Source organism: Pantherophis guttatus, chromosome 11 (genome assembly GCF_059756535.1).
Source record: "Pantherophis guttatus breed Tessera chromosome 11, ASM5975653v1, whole genome shotgun sequence".
Lineage (NCBI taxonomy): Eukaryota > Metazoa > Chordata > Lepidosauria > Squamata > Colubridae > Pantherophis > Pantherophis guttatus.
Genome location: NC_142073.1, coordinates 19,498,577 through 19,518,799, shown reverse-complemented (window position 1 = coordinate 19,518,799; position 20,223 = coordinate 19,498,577). Strand labels below are relative to the sequence as shown.

Here is a 20,223-nt window from a genome sequence, read left to right as displayed (position 1 = left end):
GATGTTCAGGGCAACAAAAATGAGTTGGATGATTGTTTCTTAACTTCTCCAGAGGGCAAGTCGGCCCCAGTAGGAAGACCAGACCATGAAATCAGCTCCACAGGAAAACCAAGACTCCTTTGATTGAGATTAGCTATCATAAGAGAATCTGGCATGTCTGATTATGTTGTACCTCCTCCTCCTCCTCCTGTTAATAATTCAGTGAGAGGAAGACGTCTGCATGAGCCGCTTCCGAACATTATCTCATCATTCCAGGCTTAAAAGATCTTCCAGCCCTTTTGCTTTGTTAGCAATTCCTATATATTTTCAGCCAGGGGTGGGCTGCTGGGGGTTTGCAGGGGTTTGGGAGAACCTCTAGCTAAGATTCTGTGGAGTTCGGAGAACCCACAAATCCCACTCCTGGCTGGCCCCGCCCATCCTGCCCCTCCCCTCCCAGGTGTCCCCACGCAGCCCATTTTGAATGCAGGTAAGTGCAGGATGCGCATGGAGGCTCAGGGAGGGTGAAAAACAGCCCTATAGGAAGTTCGGGAAGGCTGGAAATAGGCCTGTTTCTGGCCTCCAGAGGGCCTCTGGAGCCTGGGGAGGCCATTTTCGCCCTCCCAGAGGCTCAAGGAAAGCCTCCGGAGCCCGGGGAGGACAAAAATGTTTTTTCCCCCTCCCATGGTGCAGGAGGCTGACTAGGCCATGCCCACCATGGCCACACCCACCCAGCAACCAGGCAGAGAACCCCTTGCTAAAATTTTTGAAGCCCACCCCTGCTTTCAGCAAGGTCATCTTCTGTACTCTTCAGAGGGGAAAATTCTGCCCCAATTTATCAAGGGTAAAAACCCCTTCCCCTTCACATCGCCAGGAGGAATTCCTCATGATGTCTTCACTAAGCCACGAAGCAGAGTTTCCAAGCCAGAATAGCTAGATGTACTCATTGCAGTCATCCATACACACAGTATCACGGCTTAGCATGATAATGTGACCTCACTATTTTGTTAGGATTCTTCCCGGCCGTGGTTTTTGCAAAACGCTTCAAGTAGAGGGAAATCATTTGATTTCATTATGTTGATTCCAAATAGGGAATGTCATCAACCCAGAGAGGGCCAATTGAGGACCCCTCCCCATTTACAGACCTAGCAAATTAAGTCTTCTCAAAAGAGAAGAGAGGGGCAATCAAGGCTGAATTCCAGAGAGGCAGTTTTTTTTTCACCTGTTCCAATGAAAACACAAGCAAGGATCCCTTGGCACCACCTTAAACCCTGGTTGGTTCCTTGTGGCAACAGCCTTCCTAGCCAGATGGAAGGAAGATTGACCGGGTAGTCTGCAATCAACTTTAAGACAATAGTGTCACTACAGCTCCAGTTACTTCTCTCTGGCGGTTGTCTGTTGAGCAGAGCCCAAGGGGGACTTGCTAGAAATATTACCAGTGAGATTTGAAAAGCCAGGTGTGTGTGTGTGTTTGTGTGTGTGTGTGTAGAGGTTTCTCTGAGCTAGCCAGATGGAAGCTTTTCTTTGTGCCACAAAGGGGATGAGTCTGGATGGGTTTATGATACAGATGGAGACTTTTCTGGATCAGCTTGAAGCAAGCAGCAAAAGAGCGGGCTTTAAGGAATGACATTTGCATGGGCTTGCCTTTTTTTTTTTTAAATTTGATTTATATGCTGCCCTTCTCCGGAGACTCAGGGCGTCTTACAATGCGTTAAGCAATAGCCTTCATCCTTTTGTATATTTTTACAAAGTCAGTTTATTGCCCCCACAAACTGGGTCCTCAATTTACCTACCTTAGAAAGGATGGAAGGCTGAGTCAACCTTGAGCCTGGCAAGATTCGAACTTACTAATCGCAGACAGCTGGAGTTAAATTACAATGCATTAGTCTGCTGAGCTATCCAGGCTCCTTAATGTAATGTACGTTGTCCAGGCATGAATTTTTTAAGATGTGGGTCACTCATTAAACTAACCCAAGAGCCTTGAGGTGACACACAAGCCCCACACTGCAGTCTAAGGAGGGTTCTTTTGTTTATTCAGCTTATAGCCTGCCCATCTTGCAGTTTGGGGTGGTTTCTGACCACAATTTCTGCAGTGGCACGCTTCCCTGCCATTTTAATATGAAAAAGAGAGGACAGGCTTAGGGGTGAGCCCAATAATGATTCTAGCAGCTACAAAACAAAAGAACACACACAGAGAGAGAAACGCACACGCAGACAATCAATCAACCAGGCCCACTTGAGTGATGAACCCTCACATGTTTTGTCCTTCCCAGAATGTTGCAAATCCTCACCACTCCCACAAAAGGACAATGCAAGCTGATGCAAGCCTCACCTCCTATTAATCCAGAAATAAAATGCTTTCCATGGGACGCAGTGGCTCAGCGGCTAAGACGCTGAGCTTGTCAATCAAAATGTCGGCAGTTCAGCGGTTCGAATCCCTAGTGCCGCTTAATGGGGTGAGCTCCCGTTATTTGTCCCAGCTTCTGCCAACCTAGCAGTTCGAAAGCACGTAAAAAATGCAAGTAGAAAAATAGAGACCACCTTTGGTGGGAAGGTAACAGCGTTCCATGCGCCTTTGGCATTGAGTCATGCCGGCCACATGACCACGGAGACTTCTTCGGACAGCGCTGGCTCTTCGGCTTTGAAACAGAGATGAGCACCGCCCCCTAGAGTTAGGAACAATTAGTACATATGTGCAAGGGGAACCTTTATCTTTGCCTTTAAAATGCTTTGATGAGAGATAAGAACCATGTTTGGGGGGATTGCTGGGGTAGAGGGGAAAAGAGGAGGAAGGAGGCCCTGATTTTTTTTTTCATAGCTTCAGCTTGCATTATCCTGGAAAGACACAACCTCCCCTCCCCAAGCTATCTTTTGCGCTGGATACAAGGATGGATTATGTAAATAGGAGCAGGGGGAGAGATCTGCCAGAAAATAATTGAGTGGTATATATTCCTTATGGGGATGCGGTGGCTCAGTGGCTAAGACTTGTCAATCGAAAGGTCAACAGTTCAGCGGTTCGAATCCCTAGTACTGCGTAATGGAGTGAGCTCTCGTTACTTCTGCCAATCTAGCAGCTCGAAAGCACGTAAAAAATGCAAGTAGAAAAATAGGGACCACCTTTGGTGGGAAGGTAACAGCGTTCCGTGCGCCTTTGGCGTTGAGTCATGCCGGCCACATGACCACGGAGACGTCTTCGGACAGCGCTGACTCTTCGGCTTAGAAACGGAGATGAGCACCGCCCCCTAGAGTCAGGAACGACTAGCACATATGCATATTCCTTACGCTTTCCTGTCCCTGGCTTCATGATCCGTCTGGGAGAAGTATCCAGCCCTGTGTTTTATTTTTGTCATTCCTGCCTCAGGAGCTAACAAGGAATTCTGCACCAGGAATCGGTGTTTAAAGCTCTTCTCTCTCTCACTCACTTCTGGGTTAAAGAATTCAATGTAGGCCAGACGACTAGCACATTTGGAAGTATTTTGCTGAGGAAAGCTGATCTTCAGCAATTAAACAATTACAGAACCAGTTCAGCTTAATGAAGCAAAGATCAGAGGGAACCTTTTCACCTTGTGTGCGTTGCTGTTTTTTAAGACGGGTGTCTGGATTAGCCATTACCCGCATTTGTTTCGGCTGGACCAGTTTATCCTGGTTGCCCTGAACTGGCTTGCTATGGTGGATGCATTGGGGAAGGGTTGGATTCATAAGCCGAATTCAGGATGTAGTTTGATCCAGTGGTAGCAGTCAGACGGTTCCTACTGGTTTGGGTGAAACGGTAGTGGCGACCTGCGCTATGCCATCCTATTTAGCCACATTTTCTAAGCCGCGTGCAAGCCGCGTGTGCGAGCAAAGCACATGCACGGAAGGCTGCATGGATGCGTAGAAGGCGCGCACACTCACATTTTCGGTGTGCGGTGAACCAATGGTAAAATTTATTTATTTATTCATTCATTCATTCATTCATTCATTCATTTATTTATTTATTTTATTTCGTCAAGCATGTATTTTATGACAGATACAAGTGTAAATATAATTATAAATACATGACAAGGATACGAATGAAAGGAAACATTAGGACAGGGGAAAAGGATGTGCTCACCCTGCTACTTTCAGAGTAGAGAAGAGAACAGCTAGCACAAAAATGACCAAACATTAATTTCTAAATAGGTAAGTCGTGTGAATTTGGGTGGAAACCGTGCATTCACACGCACAAACCATAGGTGCCCGTAAAAGCAAATTTTCAGCATAAGCGCTCCGTTAAGTGAATTAAGTGAATTAATCAAGTTAAAGTTTAATTGAAGATGAAAGGTTGGAGAAGACTTCTCAAATACGGAGCGATTTCATAACATGTTAATACGGGTAGCCCTCAATTTATAACCATTCGTTTAATGACCGTTTGAAGGTACAGCGACACTGAAAAAAGTGACTTATGACCGCTTTCACATGACCGTGGCAGCATCCCCGTGATCACATGATTAAAATTAGGATGCTTGGCAACTGGCGTGTATTTAGGACGGTTGCAGTGTCCCGTCGTCCTGGGATCACTTTTTGCAACCTTCTGCTGAGCAAAGTCAACGAGGAAGCCAGATTTCACTTAGTGTTAACTCACTGCGATGATTCACTTAACAACGGTGGAAGAAAGATCATAAAATAGGACAAAATTAACTTAATGACAGAAAACTGATTTAACAACTGTTCTGTTAGGCAGAACAGGGGGTTTGGGGATCAGTTGTGGTCGTAAGCTGAGGACTACCTCTAGAGGCTTTCACTCTTCACTAGTCCGCATCCAGAGAGCTCTTCTGTTCTCACTCTCGGTGAACTTTCTCCTTCCACCAGGTTCTCAACCGGTACATGTCAGCCCCCCTGATTGCTACTCTTCCTACCCCGATCGTCCCTGTCATCCCGCCTCCTTACACCATCGCTACTGGCAGTTTGCGAGACTGTATCCGCCTCCGAGGCCTGCCTTACACGGCTGGGATTGATGACATTCTGGAATTCATGGGCGACGCAACTGGAGACATCAAACCGCATGGAGTCCACATGGTCCTGAACCAGCAAGTATGAAAGTGTTGCAATGTCCTCAAACTCTTGACTCCACGCAAGTGCTCAGAACCTGTTGTGGCTATCTCGCAGAAGGGTTGTCCTAGGGATAGAACGGAGCAGCCATAAAACCAGAAGGTGGACATGATGGGGTTTTCTTCCATCCCACGAGCCTTGTAGGAACCGGTTGTGGCCTGTTGGCCACCGGTCCCTCCAGCAGCCAAATCAGAGGAGGAGGAGAAGGCGTGGGAGTTTGGGTCAGCATCAGGGCAACCTGGGAGCTCCAAGAGGGAAGAGGGAATGGAGCTGGCAGAGAGAGAGAGAGACAGAGACGGAGGCGAAGCCTGGGCTGTCCGTCAAGTTTCCCAGAATGAAATTAAAAGGTAGAGACTTGGCGTTAGTCCAGAACAAAGATGAATGCAAATGAAAAGAACAGCTTCCTTTATGCTGCAAAAGATAAGCAAGTATTTTACTTTTTGTGATTCTTTTTTTAAATGCAAAAACACAAATAACAAAAACCCATAGCCAATAAGACAATGAAAAATTGGGCGTCAACTCTGGAATGTTATTCCGGGTTGGTCCCGTAATGAGCCAGATGTTTAGACTGGATTTGGCATTGTTATCTATTGAGTCCTCCTTGAGGACCCAACAGAGGCAGATGTGGATGTTTGATGGTATTACAGATATCATCACAGGATGTCAGCTGTTCCAAACAAAGCTACCTTTTGCAGTTGATTTTTTATTTTTGTCAATGCCGATGGTGGTGCTCCAGATGTGGTTCAAGTGGTGCTCCAGATGTGTCTACGGAGATTCTCAGTCATCCAGGTCATGGTTGTCCCAAAGGTGCTTTTTCAAGGGGCAACTGGACTTTCTGGTTTTTCTTTGAAGACATTGTGCTCAGATTGTGCCCAGGAGGTCTATTACTATGGGTACTACCTTTGCTATCTTTTACTGCAGTCGTTCTATTTGAAGATCTTTGTATTATATTACAATGATTATTATATCCCATCTATTTCTTATCAATCCCACCAAAACAATACAGCAGCATAAGTTGTTTATTTGGTGTATGGCATACAATGTCAGGGAAATCTACTAAACAAGACACAAGGTAGACACAATGCAGTGTGAAATACTGAATGCAGGTTTGTTCCGCTCTACTTCACGAGATCACTAATCTATCTATCTTTCTTTCTTTCTTCTTTCTTTCTTTCATTCTTTCTTTCCATTTCCTTCCTTCCTTCCCACCTCCTTTGTCCTTTCTTCCTTTCTCCCACCCTTCCACCTTCCTTGTCTTTCCTTCCCTTCCTTCCCACCTCCCTTGTCCTTCCTTCCATTCTCCCTCCCTTCCCACCTTCGTTGTCTTTCCTTCCTTCCTTCCTTCCTTCCTTCCCACCTCCCTTCCTTCCTTCCTTCCTTTCTTCCCTCCCTCCCTCCTTCCTTCCCTTCCTTCCCTCCTTCCTTCCTTCCTTCCTTCCAGGGCCGGCCCTCAGGGGATGCCTTTATCCAAATGAAATCTTCCGACCGAGCCTTCTTGGTGTCCCAGAAGTGTCACAAGAAAATGATGAAGGACCGTTACGTGGAAGTCTTCCAGTGTTCAGGAGAGGAGATGAATTTTGTTTTAATGGGTGGCACTTTAAACCGTAGTGGATTGTCTCCGCCCCCTTGTAAGTTACCATGTAAGTCTCGAATCCTTCGCGTGCCTCTGTGCTGCTGACACGCTGGTAGGTGCTGATGGACAGCAGAATCTGGCCCCTTTCTTTTGGGATCAACCCTGATCAGGAATCGGCTTTCTGGGGACAGGCTGGGATTGCAAGCTGGGCGAAAATGAGATACGATTGGCAGGCGCTTTTCTTGAAGCTGCCCACAGTATGAAGGTGCCAAACAACAACAGAGGATATCACTGATAATACTAATGTGATATTGACATTAAAGGAACCGAAAAAGTAAAAACAAAAAGTGCCCTAGAAAATTATATCACATGCAGATCTGTCCTGAAAATTGAGACTAAATTGCTTGCAAGCCACCCTTTCTGCCAAAACAGACCCTACAAATGCTGGCCTATCAAGGTATTCTCCATTCAGGGTTGCAAATCAAGTATGAGTTTATCTTTCCGTTGGGATTGAATCATTCTTTTGGCCGTCCGCTATGAATAAATAGGTCTAGACATTGTTTTCATACATTCAAAATAATAGGATTAGCGTTAAGATTATACACATTTTTCATGCACCCAGCGACAAGCCTAAAATCTTGTTTAACAGTCTGATAGATTTTATACCTTCAAAAATGGGTTATTAGTTGAAAAAACTTGCTATTTAAGGAAAAAGAGAGGAAATACAAGGTCATTTAAAACAAAACTTACCAGATGCTTCTTCTGTGCTAAAGGGGAAGGATATCTTTTCTTAGTTTTCTTTTTTTAGAACATAAAATACAAGGGCCACGATTGTCTTATGAGCGAGATAAAGTTAAGAAATAAATAAAACATGACAGGTAATTCTCAACTTACAAGCAGGTGTTTAGCAACCATTTAAAGTTACAAGGGCACTGAAAAATTAGTGGCTTACAAGAAGTCCTTGCATTTATGGACATTGTGGCGTTGCCTTGGTCACATGATCAAAATTTAGACTCTTGGTATCCAGCATGTATTTACAATGGTTAATTGACTTGGGGACATGGGATTGCCTTGTGTGACATTCCCAGCTGGCTTCCAAAAAGCAATAGGGAAATCCAGATTTATTTAACGTCCATGTGATTCGCTTAACAACTGTGGCAAAAAGAAGTTGTAAATTAAGCCACAACTCATTCAACAACCACTTTGCTTAGCAATGGGAATTCTGGTCCCAATTCTGGTCGTAAGATAAGGACTACCTACAGTAGTGGCCAAAATTGTGGAAACCTTTTGGGGAAAGTGTATTTTTGAGGTTTGATGGCTAATAACACCACTTTTGGGGGGGGAGTTTCAAGATAATCCTATTCCACTGCTGGAATGGCCTGGGAGTAGCCCAGATCTTCACCCAATTGAAAACCTATGGAGCCGACTAAAGAAACTGGTTAGTCAGAAGTGACCCAGCAATAAAACCCAGTTAATTAATAGAAGCAATCTTTCAATCTTAGTTTCACATTAGAACAGCTGCAGAACTAAAAGACTTGGTTCACTCCATGGGAAGATGTTGTAAGGCCATCATTCATGCTAAAGGTTACCCAACTAAGGATTAACTGACATGGTGATAATTTTTGTATATCTCGTTTTTTCTACATGCTTCACTTTTCTTCTTTATACTGTAACTGCTATTCTAATGGCAAATCCTTCATAAAAGTTATTGCATTACATTCTTGATTAAATTATCTTTCCATTGATACATAATTTTATGGTACTGCTCCAAAAAAACAGTGGTGTTATTATCTAGTTTTAGAAAATACAGTTTTCCCAAATGGTTTCCACAATTTTGGCCACTACTGTATATAAGAACATCCTTAGGCAGGTCCCTGTAATGGGTTAAAAACTGCAATTCCCAAAGTTTCTCATTTGTCATCCTTATTTATTTCTTCTTCTAAGAATCAAGAGGTTTTCTGGGCTGCACTTTTGCTAGTGCTAATAAACTGATCAGGATCTAATTGGTTTTAAATCCACTATAAATAAATGTCACCTTTTGCCAAATTTCAGTAGCTGCCCTGAGATTAATGTTATTTTAACCAAGGGAAGACTTAATCTACAGAGGCTGCCTGTTGTTATTGAAGACTAGAGGATCTCTAGGGACAGGCGTTCTAACAAAAACCAAGAAAGAATGATGAAATCCGTTGGGTTTACATAGCCTTGTAAACAGTATTTCTGGTTGCGTTGAATGACAATTTGTGATCTGGATTTTTTGATGGAGGGAAAGGAAAGGAAAGGAAAGGAAAGGAAAAAGGAAAGGAAAGGAAAGGAAAGGAAAGGAAAGGAAAGGAAAGGAAAGGAAAGGAAAGGAAAGAAGGAGGAAAGAAAGGTGGAAATAAGAAGGAAGAAAGGGAAAGGAAAGGAGAGGAGAGGAAAGGCACAGGAAGGAGGAAGGGAGGAAGGAAAGGAAAGGAAAGGAAAGGAAAGGAAAGGAAAGGAAAGGAAAGGAAAGGAAAGAAGGAGGAAAGAAAGGTGGAAATAAGAAGGAAGAAAGGGAAAGGAAAGGAGAGGAGAGGAAAGGCACAGGAAGGAGGAAGGGAGGAAGGAAAGGAAAGGAAAGGAAAGGAAAGGAAAGGAAAGGAAAGGAAAGGAAAGGAAGGAGATGGAAATAAGAAGGAAGAAAGGGAAAGAAAAGGAAAGGCACAGGAAGGAAGGAAAGGAAGGAAGGAAAGGAAGGAAGGAAGGAAGGAAGGAAGGAAGGAAGGAAGGAAGGAAGGAAGGAAGGAAGGAAGGAAATTCTGCCAGTCTGCATCTTGTTTTAGGCTTGGCTTTGGAAGTCAGAGCTTTGCTGCTTTCTGATACAGGAGAGATTACACTCCTCTGTTTTGAAATTGGTACAATTGCCATTCCAGAGGGACACATTTGAGCCCAGACACTTAACATTGGAGAGCCCTAAAACAATGACTCAGAACAGACTAAGCGGGCCAGGGTGCTTTGTGGGAATTTTCGCTTTTCCCTTCTTAGCTGATAGGTGCCCCGAATCCCTTGCCCATCTATTTTTTTCCAAAGCCAACAGCAGCTGCCAAACCGAATCTATGTGGCTGATTTGCTACCTGGTTTGCTTTATCTTCAGGCCTGTCTCCTCCCGCCTACGCTGCTTTTCAAACGGCAGCCACCGCAGTCATCCCAGCAGAAGCTGCAATATACCCGTCCCAAGCCCTCTTGCCTCCGACCAGGACTCAACAAGCTGCAGCCGCAGCCGCAGCGGCTGCAGCCGCTGTCACTCCAGCTGTCACTTATTACCCCACTCAGGCAGCTCAACTTTACATGAATTATACCGCTTACTATCCCAGGTACTATTGAATGTGGGCGCGTATATTTTTCTGCTACGTTTTGGGGACCCAACCTCGAGCAAAAGTCTTGCAACTCATTTCGAGTTTCAAGCGTCATTGGGATTTTTTTTTTTAAGTTTCTAGCCCTCACAGTTCTTGAAATGCATTTTTTAAGATGCTTAGCATTTAGGATCTCAGGGAATGAGGAGAATTGATGTTGTTGATCAAGGTCCCGATCAGTGGTGAAATCCAATTTATTTTATTTTATTTTAGTTCTGCGGGCATGGCTTGGTGGGTGTGGTGTGGCTTGGTGGGCGTGGCACAGGAAGGATACTGCAAAATCTCCATTTCCACCCCACACCAGGGGAAGGATAATGCAAAATCCCCATTCCCTCCCCACTCTGGGGCCAGCCAGAGGTGGTATTTGCCAGTTCTCCGAACTGCTCAAAATTTCCGCTACTGGTTCTCCAGAACCTGTCAGAACCTGCTGGATTTCACTCAGTGGTGGGATTCAGCCAGTTTGCACCTATTCAGGAGAACCGGTTGTTAACTTTCTAAGCAGTTCAGAGAACCAGTTGTTGGAAGAAATCTTATTTTGTTTTTTTCCACTTTACGGGGCTAATCCTGTAAGGAAGGAAACATTCTGCTGGTGTTTCTAGCCTAATCTTTATTGCCCTGCTTACAGAAACTGTCTCTCTGGTTTAACCCTTAATACATTGTAACAGTAAGGTGAAGTGCCCATCGATGTCAGTGATATTGAGTTGGCCACACCCACATGGTCACATGACTACCGAGCCACGCCTACCCAGCTGGTCATTAGGGCAGAGAACAGTTGTTAAATTATTTGAATCCCACCACTGATTTCATCCCTGCTGGATTTCACCCTCTGAAGAAAATGAGGCCCTCAATTAAAGACAAAATGCTGTATAAATTTGAAGCCAGGTCTTCAGTATCCTGGATTATTAACAGAATAACAGAGTTGGAAGGGACCTTGGAGGTCTTCTAGTCCCTTCTCAAGCAGGAGACTCAGTACGAATTCTGACAAGTAGTTGTCCAGTCTCTTCTTAAAAGCCTCCAGTAATGGAGCACTTGTTCTCTGCTTGAAATTCAGCTAAGGTTTTGGTCCTTTTGACCAGTTTTCTTTTCTAAACCTCAGAGGTTGAAGCCCACCCTTCTGTATAATAGCCAACGTGGCCAACATGCCAGAGTTTGAATCCTCTTGCTTGCTTTATCTTTTGGACTGGGGCTGATAATAAACTTGTAAATAAATGCAAAGCTAAAAAAGATTGTCTGAAGATCTGGAGCTGGGAAAAGCTTCCATTTGTTTGGAGGATACTTACCATATTTTTTGGAGTATAAGACGCACCTTTCCCCACCCCAAAAAAGGGTGAAAATCTGGGTGCGTCTTATACTCCGAATGTAACCCTTCCCAGCCTCTCAAACGGAGGTTTCAGAGGCTGAAAAAAGCCTCAGAAATGAAGCTTCAGAAAAAAAGCCTCCAAACAGTTTCAGAAAAAAAAAGCCTCTGAAAGGAAGTTTCAGAAAAAAAGCCTCTGAAACAGAGCTTCAGATTTTCAGAGGCAGGAAAAAAAGTTTTTTTCTGAGAGTTTCAGAAGTTTCAGAGGCTGAAAAAAAAGCAAGGCACAGAGCTCACAACCAAGGAACCTGTTGCTAAAATTCACCTCTGGGAACAGTTGATTGGCGGTATTCCGGGAGGTTGATCCACCTGCTTTTTTCTTATTTTCCTCCCCAAAAACTAAGGTGCGTCTTATACTCCAGTGCGTCTTATACTCTGAAAAATACGATATATGTCCTCAACAATTACCCTGGCCCTGTTCCAGGCCTTCCCAATCTTTTCTTCCACCACTAAGTCTGTTGGACAGAGAAAAGTTATTCAGCTGGGGTTTTTCCCCAGGATTCCATGCCTTCCTTCCACGTCTGGTGTACGGTGGAGAAAAAGCTGCGTTGAGTTTGCAGAGTTTGCAAGCCACTGCTCAACATTTGTCCTTGCGTTCTCCAAAGCCTCTTTTTTTCACCTTCAAATCCAAGCTGCAACATAGCCCTGAGACATAATTTATTTTCATGCATTCCTGTTTTGTCCTTCAAAGGGCAGAAAATGTGCTGAGGGGGTTTATTACAAGGTTAAGAAGGGAACTAGTGCTTTTAGGATCATGAAAAGGTATTTTTTTAAAAAAAACAACCAGAGGTACAAAATTAATAAAATTTGTCAAAGAGACTGGACTGTCATTTGTCAGAAATGGTGTAGTAGGGTCTCCTGCTTGGGCCTACAAGATGACCGACAAGGTCCCTTCCAACTCTGTTCATCTAGTCTAATCAATCTTCTTGACAAGCAAGTGGCTGTTGGAACCATTTATTCAATTCTCGTGGATTTAGAAGAGGGTTTATCAATCTTGGTAACTTTAAGACATGTGGATTTTAACTCCCAGAATTCCCCAACCAAGTGCTGGCTGGGGAATTCTGGGAGTTGAAATCCACACGTCTTAAAAGTTGCCACCAAAAGTTGAGAGACGTTGTTGAAGAGAATGAATTCCCAGTCCCCAGATCTTCTGATCCGAATGACATGCCAATATGTGGGAAACAGCCAGTAGTGGGTTGCAAATCCCGTCACTACCGGTTCGTTCGTGGGCACAGGCATGCGCTCACGCGACATGTGCAGAAGCGTCCAGGTGGGTGAGCGGAGCTTTCCGCCGCTACCAGTTCGCCCAATCTAACCGGTAGCAACCCACCTTCAAACAGCCCTTCGACCACCATGTTCTCTTCCTCTTTCTTCAGCCCTCCGGTGTCTCCAACCACCGTTGGCTACATCACGGCTCCACAAGCCGCTGTTGCAGCCGCTGCCTCGGCTTCCCACACTCCGATGCTCCCTCAGGCAGGCGCTCTTGTCCGGATGCAAGGATTGCCCTACAACGCAGGAATGAAGGAAATCCTCAGCTTTTTCCAAGGGTATCAGGTGAGTGTCAGGCCTTGCATCACCTTCCTCTTATAAGATAATCTATCTCGGGGTCTCCAACCTTGGCAACTATAAGCCTGGAGGACTTCAACTCCCACAATTCTGGGAATTGAAGTCCACCAGGCTTAAAATTGCCACGATTGGAGACCCCTGATCTGTCGGGATGAGTCACGGTAGGCATTTTCCAAATCTCGTTCTGGAGAGAAGCTTTCCAACGCCAGAGGGAGCCGCAGCCTTCGGGGAACTTCCAACCTTGGAAAATGGGAGACCTAACGTTAAATATTCAACGTGGATAGGTGTTTCAATGTACAAGGTAGTCCTTGATTTACGACCATTTGTTTAGGGACCGTTCAAAGGTAAAACAGCGCTGAAAAAAGTGGCTTACGACCCATTTTTTTCACACTTATGAGATGTTGCAGCATCTCCGTGGTCACGTGATCGGAATTCAGACACTTTGACTCATATTTATGACGGTTGCAGTGTCCGGGGGAGTCCTGTGAATCCCCTTTTCCGATGTTCTGACAAGCAAAGTCGAAATGGGGAAGCCGGATTCGCTTAACAACCGCAGTGACTACCTTAACAACAGCACTGACTCACTTAACAATTGTGGCGTGAGAAAGGTCATAAAATGGGTCAGGTTTCACTTAACAACTGCCTCGCTTAGCAGCAGAAATTTGGGGCTCCACTGAGGTCGTAAGTCGAGGACTATCTGTATAACCAAGTTAACAAGGACCACAAAACTTTTGTTTTATTTATCATTATTTATTATTTGGACTTATATGCTTAGTGACGTCGTCATGGGGAGAAGGCGTCTGTTATTGAAGAATGTCTGTTGATTTAGAGATTGTGCTGTTGGTGGGATGATGTCGTCACCCTGAGGACAGAAATTGGGTTTTTGGCATCATTTAGCACCACTTTTGCAATGACCTTCTTGCCCCAAAGGGTGGCTTTTCTTCATGTCCATCATTTCAGTTGCCATGGACATTTCACCCACTTAATGCAAAGTCGATCCCAACAGGATCTGGTAGAATATGTTCTGACCTAGGCTTCCTGAGTCATTAAAACACACGAGTAGTCCCCAAAACCTCTTTTATTGCAACAGCTGTGAATTCTGTTCATTCACAGATGAGTCCCAATTAGTTATAAAGAGTCCTTTGAGATAATCGCCCACCTTTATCTCCTTTGAGACGTTGCCAGAGACCTAATTGGCAAAGCCACCCAGAGTCCAGAATCAAACAGAGCTTCAGGCTTTAAGCTGAACCGAATGAACAAACGTTGCCTCCTGCAAAGGCCCACGTGCCTTTGCTCCTCTTTTAAGCCTTATGGGAGGGGCCAATCATCTCCAGGCCTTACTCCCAAGTCGTCCCTTTTGTTTTAGCTGTTCTTGCCTTCTGGCAGCTCTGCACATGCGCGCACTGGGAACAGGCTCCTCCTGTTCCTCTGCCTCGCTGAGGTCTGACTCTGGAGGTTCCGGAGGCAGCACATATCTCCCAGATGGCCCCATCTCTGCCTCCGACGCAGAGCCCTCATCCGAGCCTTCCCCAGACTCCAGGACTGGCCCATGGTCCTCCCCAGCCTCCTCACTGTCCGACTCTGCTGCCAGCTCTGCAGGCTGCTGGCAGGCCACAACAGAATACGGGTTCACTCTCTGTATGACAATTCAGGTATAATCTAAGGAAGTTGCATAACGGCAAAGAAAGTGACTTTTTCTTCTTAAAATCACTGATTTCTGGGGGTTTTTTGGGGGGTGCTGGGTCTTTTTATCTTCAAAATGGCCTTTGAAACTATGGGTTTTGATCCTCGGTAGATCACTTTTTTCCCTTGGGACACAACATGCATTCCTGTGCTCACTTATAACTAATTCTCGTTGCATCTTATCCTGGTTTAGGTTTTCTTCCCCATTTAGGGAGAAAGAGTGTCCAGTGAAGCCAGAGGATTGGGGGGCCAATGATCACAATTGACTCCCAATTCCCTGACTTCCCTGGATAACCCCTCTCCACAACTGGCCATTTCCACCAACACTGACAGGGCAAACCACTTGTATATTGATAGGGAGCAAACCCAGTGGTGGGATTCAGCCAGTTCAGGCCTGTTCGGGGAACTGGTTGTTAAATTGCTGGCTGGCCCCACCTCTCCCCATCCCTTCCAGGAGTTCCCACGCGTCCCGTTTTGGCTCCCAGATAAGTGCAGGGAGGCCTACTCGGCCCAAAGCGGGGTGCAGGGGGGTGCGGCACAAGGCCTCCGTGGCCCGTTTTTGCTCCTAAGAGGCTGCAGGGAGCATACTAGGCCCAAAACGGGGCACAGGGGGTGTGGCACCCCCACTCCACGGCCCGTTTTTCCTCCGGGGGGGTGCAGGAGTCCGACTGCTGCCTGTCACACCCCCTGGCCACACCCACCCAGCCGGTCATTAGGGCAGAGAACCGGTTGTTAAATTCTTTGAATCCCACCACTGGAGCAAATCCCACTCCCCTTCTGGCACTGATCATGTTACCCAGTTGGGTCATGAAATGTCTGCAAGAAAATCACCAAACTCAGAGAGCCCCTAGGGCAGTGGGTCTCAATCTTCCTAATGCCGCGACCCTTTAATACAGTTCCTCATGTTGTGGTGACCCCCAACCATAAAAGTATTCCTAAAACCATTGAAAATATGTGTTTTCCAATGGTCTTAGGCGACCCCTGTGAAAGGGTTGTTCGACCCCCAAAGGGGTCCTGACCCACAGGTTGAGAACCACTGCCCTAGGGACTCCACAGTTCAACCCTGAGCTGCAAATATTCTCTTCACTTGTTGGAGCAGCAGAGAAAGTAATGGGGGCTATTTCACTTCCCTGGTGTAGCTTTCTTCCTAGACCTATTTCCTTTTTCTGCCTTCCTTACACACACACACAAACCCTCATAACTGCTAAACATGCCCAGTCTTTATTGGACACTATGGGTTAAGTGTTAAAATGTTTAACATGAGTTAAATGTTTTTTACAAAGCTTGGGACTCTTTCCTGAGCTGTCCATAACCATTTTGGTTACAGAATGGTCTATGTCAGTGTTTCTCAATCTTGGTAGTGTTCTGTCCCCGTACCACGCACATACCCCCACAGACGGCCCAGAGTTAATAAGCCACATGACAAAACTCTTTGATGATAAAGCTGGCAGCAACCCAGTGGCTAGCTGCCAATTCAGACTTTACTCACACAAAACAAAGATTAGACTGCAGCATTCCGATAAAACAGGCAGAGTGTCAATAATACAAGGATTAGTCCAAATGCAGTCCAATAAAGCAGGCAAAGTCCAGTAACGCAGAGATCATGGAGTATTTCCAGTTTTTGCTCGTCACAAACTGAACCGGCCACCACACCCACATTTATACCCTGTGGGGTGTGGTCCAGTGACTCAGCTAATCTCTGGCACACCTTCCCCTCTGCTGTGCACGCTTCTCCCTGCGCCTCTGTCGAGGGTCCAGTCAGCACTTATCTTCCTCGTCGCTGTCCACCTGTGGCTGCAGGGACGTGCTTGGCTCTGAGCCTATCGTTTGGCCTTTGGTGTCCTCCGGAGGCATCGCCAGAGAGGAGGTCCTGGAGAGGGAGGCCTTGCCAACTCCTCCCCCTCACTCTCAGAGTCTGCATCTGTCGATAGCCCAGGCTCAGGCAACGGAGCCACAACAGGTAGCTTGAAGATGGGTGGACTTCAACTTCCAGAATCCCCCAGCCAGCAACGCTGGCTGGGGGATTCTGGGAGTTGAAGTCCACCCATCTTCAAGTTTCCAAGGTTGAGAAACACTGGTCTATGTTGAGATTGAGTCCATCCCTTGTGCATCGTGTGTGTGTGTGTGTGTGTGTGTGTGTGTGTGTGTGTGTGTGTTAGCAAATACGACAGTCACACATGGACAGGGGAGTTAACCTGCTGGACAAGGACTAACTCCTTGCGTTATTTCATGAAATGGACCTTGATTTCTGCTTAGCCTTTCCTCCTCCGAACAAGGACAAAACTAGCAGGATTTTTTTTTGAGATTGCTTTCTCCTCTGGGCAACCTTTAAATGTATTAGGGCTGCAACTCCGGTTCTCCCCACAGGAATTCTGGGAATTGCAGTCTCAGCACCTCTGGAAGCTAACAGAAAAGTCACCGTTCCCTCGTTCAGCCTTTTCTCTTGGAAGTTATTTACGCCCAGTTTAAAGGTGCCCTCTCGTGGCACACTCTTGTATTTACTGGTGAGGCATCTTTGCTCATGGCAAAGGAAGGATTTTTATTCTGTTTCAATCTGCCTTCAAACTTCTCACTGCCTGTACCCAATGGAGGTTGCAACCTTGCCTTGTGGTGAGGTTTCCCTGCGTGAAAAAAAACAAGGCGGGAATCAGCCGTAGATGTTGTAAAAAGACAGTTACCTTGACCAATAGGCAATGTTGTCCCTCTCGTAACCTTATGGCTGATTGGCTACTAGTGGAAATGGAGGCAGTTGAGAGCCAGTGGGGTATAGCAGTGAAGGGATTGGACTGTTACCAGGGACCAAGTTCCTCCCTCAAGCATAATGAGTGTCTTTGGTCCTGTCCCTCCCTCTCAGCCCCATAACTAGAATGGTTCAGTATGGAAGCTTCCTGGGGGATTTTGCATCAGCCTAGCCTATATTGGTTAGGGGTGCGGTGGCTCAGTGGCTAAGATGCTGAGCTTGTTGATCGAAAGGTCGGCAGTTCAGCAGTTCGAATCCCTAGTGCCGCGTAACGGAGTTAGCTCCCGTTGCTTGTCCCAGCTTCTGCCAACCTAGCAGTTTGAAAGCACGTAAAAAATGCAAGTAGAAAAAGAGGGACCACCTTTGGTGGGAAGGTAACAGCATTCCATGCGCCTTTGGCATTGAGTCATGCTGGCCACATGACCACGGAGACGTCTTCGGACAGCACTGGCTCTTCGGCTTTGAAACCGAGAGGAGCACCCCCCCCTAGAGTCGGGAACGACTAGCACATATGTGCGAGGGGAACCTTTACCTTTACCTTTTAGCCTATATTGGTATGTGGGGGTGACCATGGCAGACAGGATGAGGGGCAGTTCCCTGCTCTTGAGAAAAGATGCTGGAGAAGGAAAATAGCTGCAACCTCTTTCTGTACACTTTCCCCGAATCCTCCTTTCCTTTGTGAGTTTTAGTCTTTCTGTTCTGGGTTCTAAAGCCCTTGATCTTAATGTAAGGAGTGGGGAAGACCTTCTGCATCTTGGATTGCTTTTGAACTTAAGCCGTTCATTGCTGACATTGCTGAGTGAGTGGAGAGGGAGAAGAAACAGGAGTTTTTATTGGGGTTGGGATGTCAACTGAGGGAGGGGAAGAGCCAGGATGATGATGATGAAGATGATGATTACCCTCCCTGTGGATTTAGAGCTTATTGCAGAGCTACTTGTGAGGCAACCAGCCCAGGAAACATCTGCATCAAGCACTTATGTTCTTCTGCTCTCTTGTTGTTGTACCTCATTATCTGGGTGGGCATCAAGAAGGTCACACACCAAGCAAGAATGGTGTCACCAAAAGCAACGTTGTGGGTGGGGAAGTGATCTCAAGTCATCTGCCCTGTACGCTGGTGTCCATCGTCCTATGGTTTGTGTTGAAGAAGCTGCTAGGCTGGGACCCATGGGACGGACATGTGTATGTCCGTATCTCCTTTTTCTGGAAAATGGGTGGGGAGGCCAGGTTCGTTCTTAAGGTATTTTCACCTGTCTTCTTCCTTTTATCCCTAATTAGAAGGCAAATCTTGGTAGGCCTTAACTTCCTTTCTCTCTCCTTTGTTCTAGAGATGTTCCTGCTTTCCTTCTCCTCTTTTCTATTCATTATAGATAAAAGCGATATTTCTTTTGCTCTCTCATCTTCTCTTCCTCCTCTTCCAACCCATTCTGAAATAAAACCACCAGGAAGTCCTCAACTTATTGCCTAGATATTTTGTCTCCAGGGTAAGTTTCCAGAGACTGGAAAAAACACAATGGTCTGTATTCGCTTTGCAATCGGCAACAGAATGCAACACGCTGTATTCACCAACACCTGGGAAAAAATAAAATTAAATAGAAAAATTAAAATTTATTAGAATTAGAATTAGAAGTGCTCTGTATTAACCTTATGTCCCACCAATCTCACTATCAAGCAACTTTGAATACAACAGAATTTCACTATCAAGCAATTAGAATAGAGTAGACAATAGGGTAGGGTAGGGTAGGGTAGGGTAGGCTACAGTACGGTAGGGTACGGTACACTACACTACACTACACTACACAATACAATACAATACACAGAATACAATACACTACAATACAATACAATACACAGAATACAATACACTACACTACACTACACCACTACAATACATCAAATACAATACAATACAATACACAGAATACAATACAATACAATACAATACAATACAATACAATAGACCGAATATACACAGAATACAATACAATACAATACACAGAATACAATACAATACACAGAATACAGAATACAATACAATACACAGAATACACAAAATACAGAATAGAATCCATCAACACTGGCTTATGGCTTTGATGTATTTATCAGACCATTATGGAAACAGAACCTTAGATTAGATGAGCCCCAATCGAATCTAAGATTGGAATTCTTGTGTTCGTCGTGATAAAATGGCCTGCCTCAGATGCAATAGGAAATCACGGTTTCTCAAGGAATGAGTTCTCCTGATTTCCTTCTCTGAAAGCATTTTTCATCCTGGCTTGTTGTTTTCAACTTACAATGCAGCTTTAGTTTCGGATCTCTCCACTTTCTTCTGAAACATAAATCTGCCAGAAGCCTAGGCAGCACCGATCCTGGGTGGTGTTTAAAGGCCAACGCAATCATCTCGAATCTTCTTGTGGGCATGAGAAAAACCTGCTAATAGGAAGCTCGTTGTAGCTGGTTTCCATTTCTTCCAGTTGTTGTCTAAGTCGCTCTAGGACTTCATCACTATACAGCCGGTGTGGGAGAACACTGGGGGTGATCTGGATGCAATGGCCATGTGGTACTTTCCATTGGTTTTCCCATCTTCGTTGCTCTTCACACTTCTAGTTGCATTTTCCCACAGCTTTTCTTAAGCGCTGGCTAAGCCTGACACATCAACCAACCAAGGTGAAATCAACTTGCTTCTAGGAAGACGTACCTATTAACACATGAACTTTTTCGCAGATGTTTTTCTCCAAAGTCAGGTCTTAAGCGATGGCCAATAGCTTGCTTTAACGCTTTGCTGGCCACTCTCTCTGGAAATTTTGGAAGCTCATTCCAACAGATTTGCTGTTGGATTTAGCTCTTGAGGCCGGGATCCCTCACTTCCTTTTGCTGATGGAAACTG

At 45.4% G+C, this 20,223-nt stretch overlaps 1 protein-coding gene across 9 annotated transcripts in view; it reads left to right on the top strand.

Annotated features, from left to right (window-relative positions):
* The window catches only part of ESRP2 (epithelial splicing regulatory protein 2), a 106,028-nt gene that overhangs the window by 70,203 nt on the left and 15,602 nt on the right, over positions 1–20,223 (top strand). For all 9 annotated transcript variants that reach the window (XM_060681570.2, XM_087876982.1, XM_087876981.1 and 6 more), the window contains 4 exons: positions 4,807–5,028; positions 6,488–6,686; positions 9,735–9,954; positions 12,727–12,904. In XM_060681570.2, the coding sequence (XP_060537553.2) occupies positions 4,807–5,028; positions 6,488–6,686; positions 9,735–9,954; positions 12,727–12,904 (819 nt within the window). The remainder of the gene's footprint in view (positions 1–4,806; positions 5,029–6,487; positions 6,687–9,734; positions 9,955–12,726; positions 12,905–20,223) is intronic.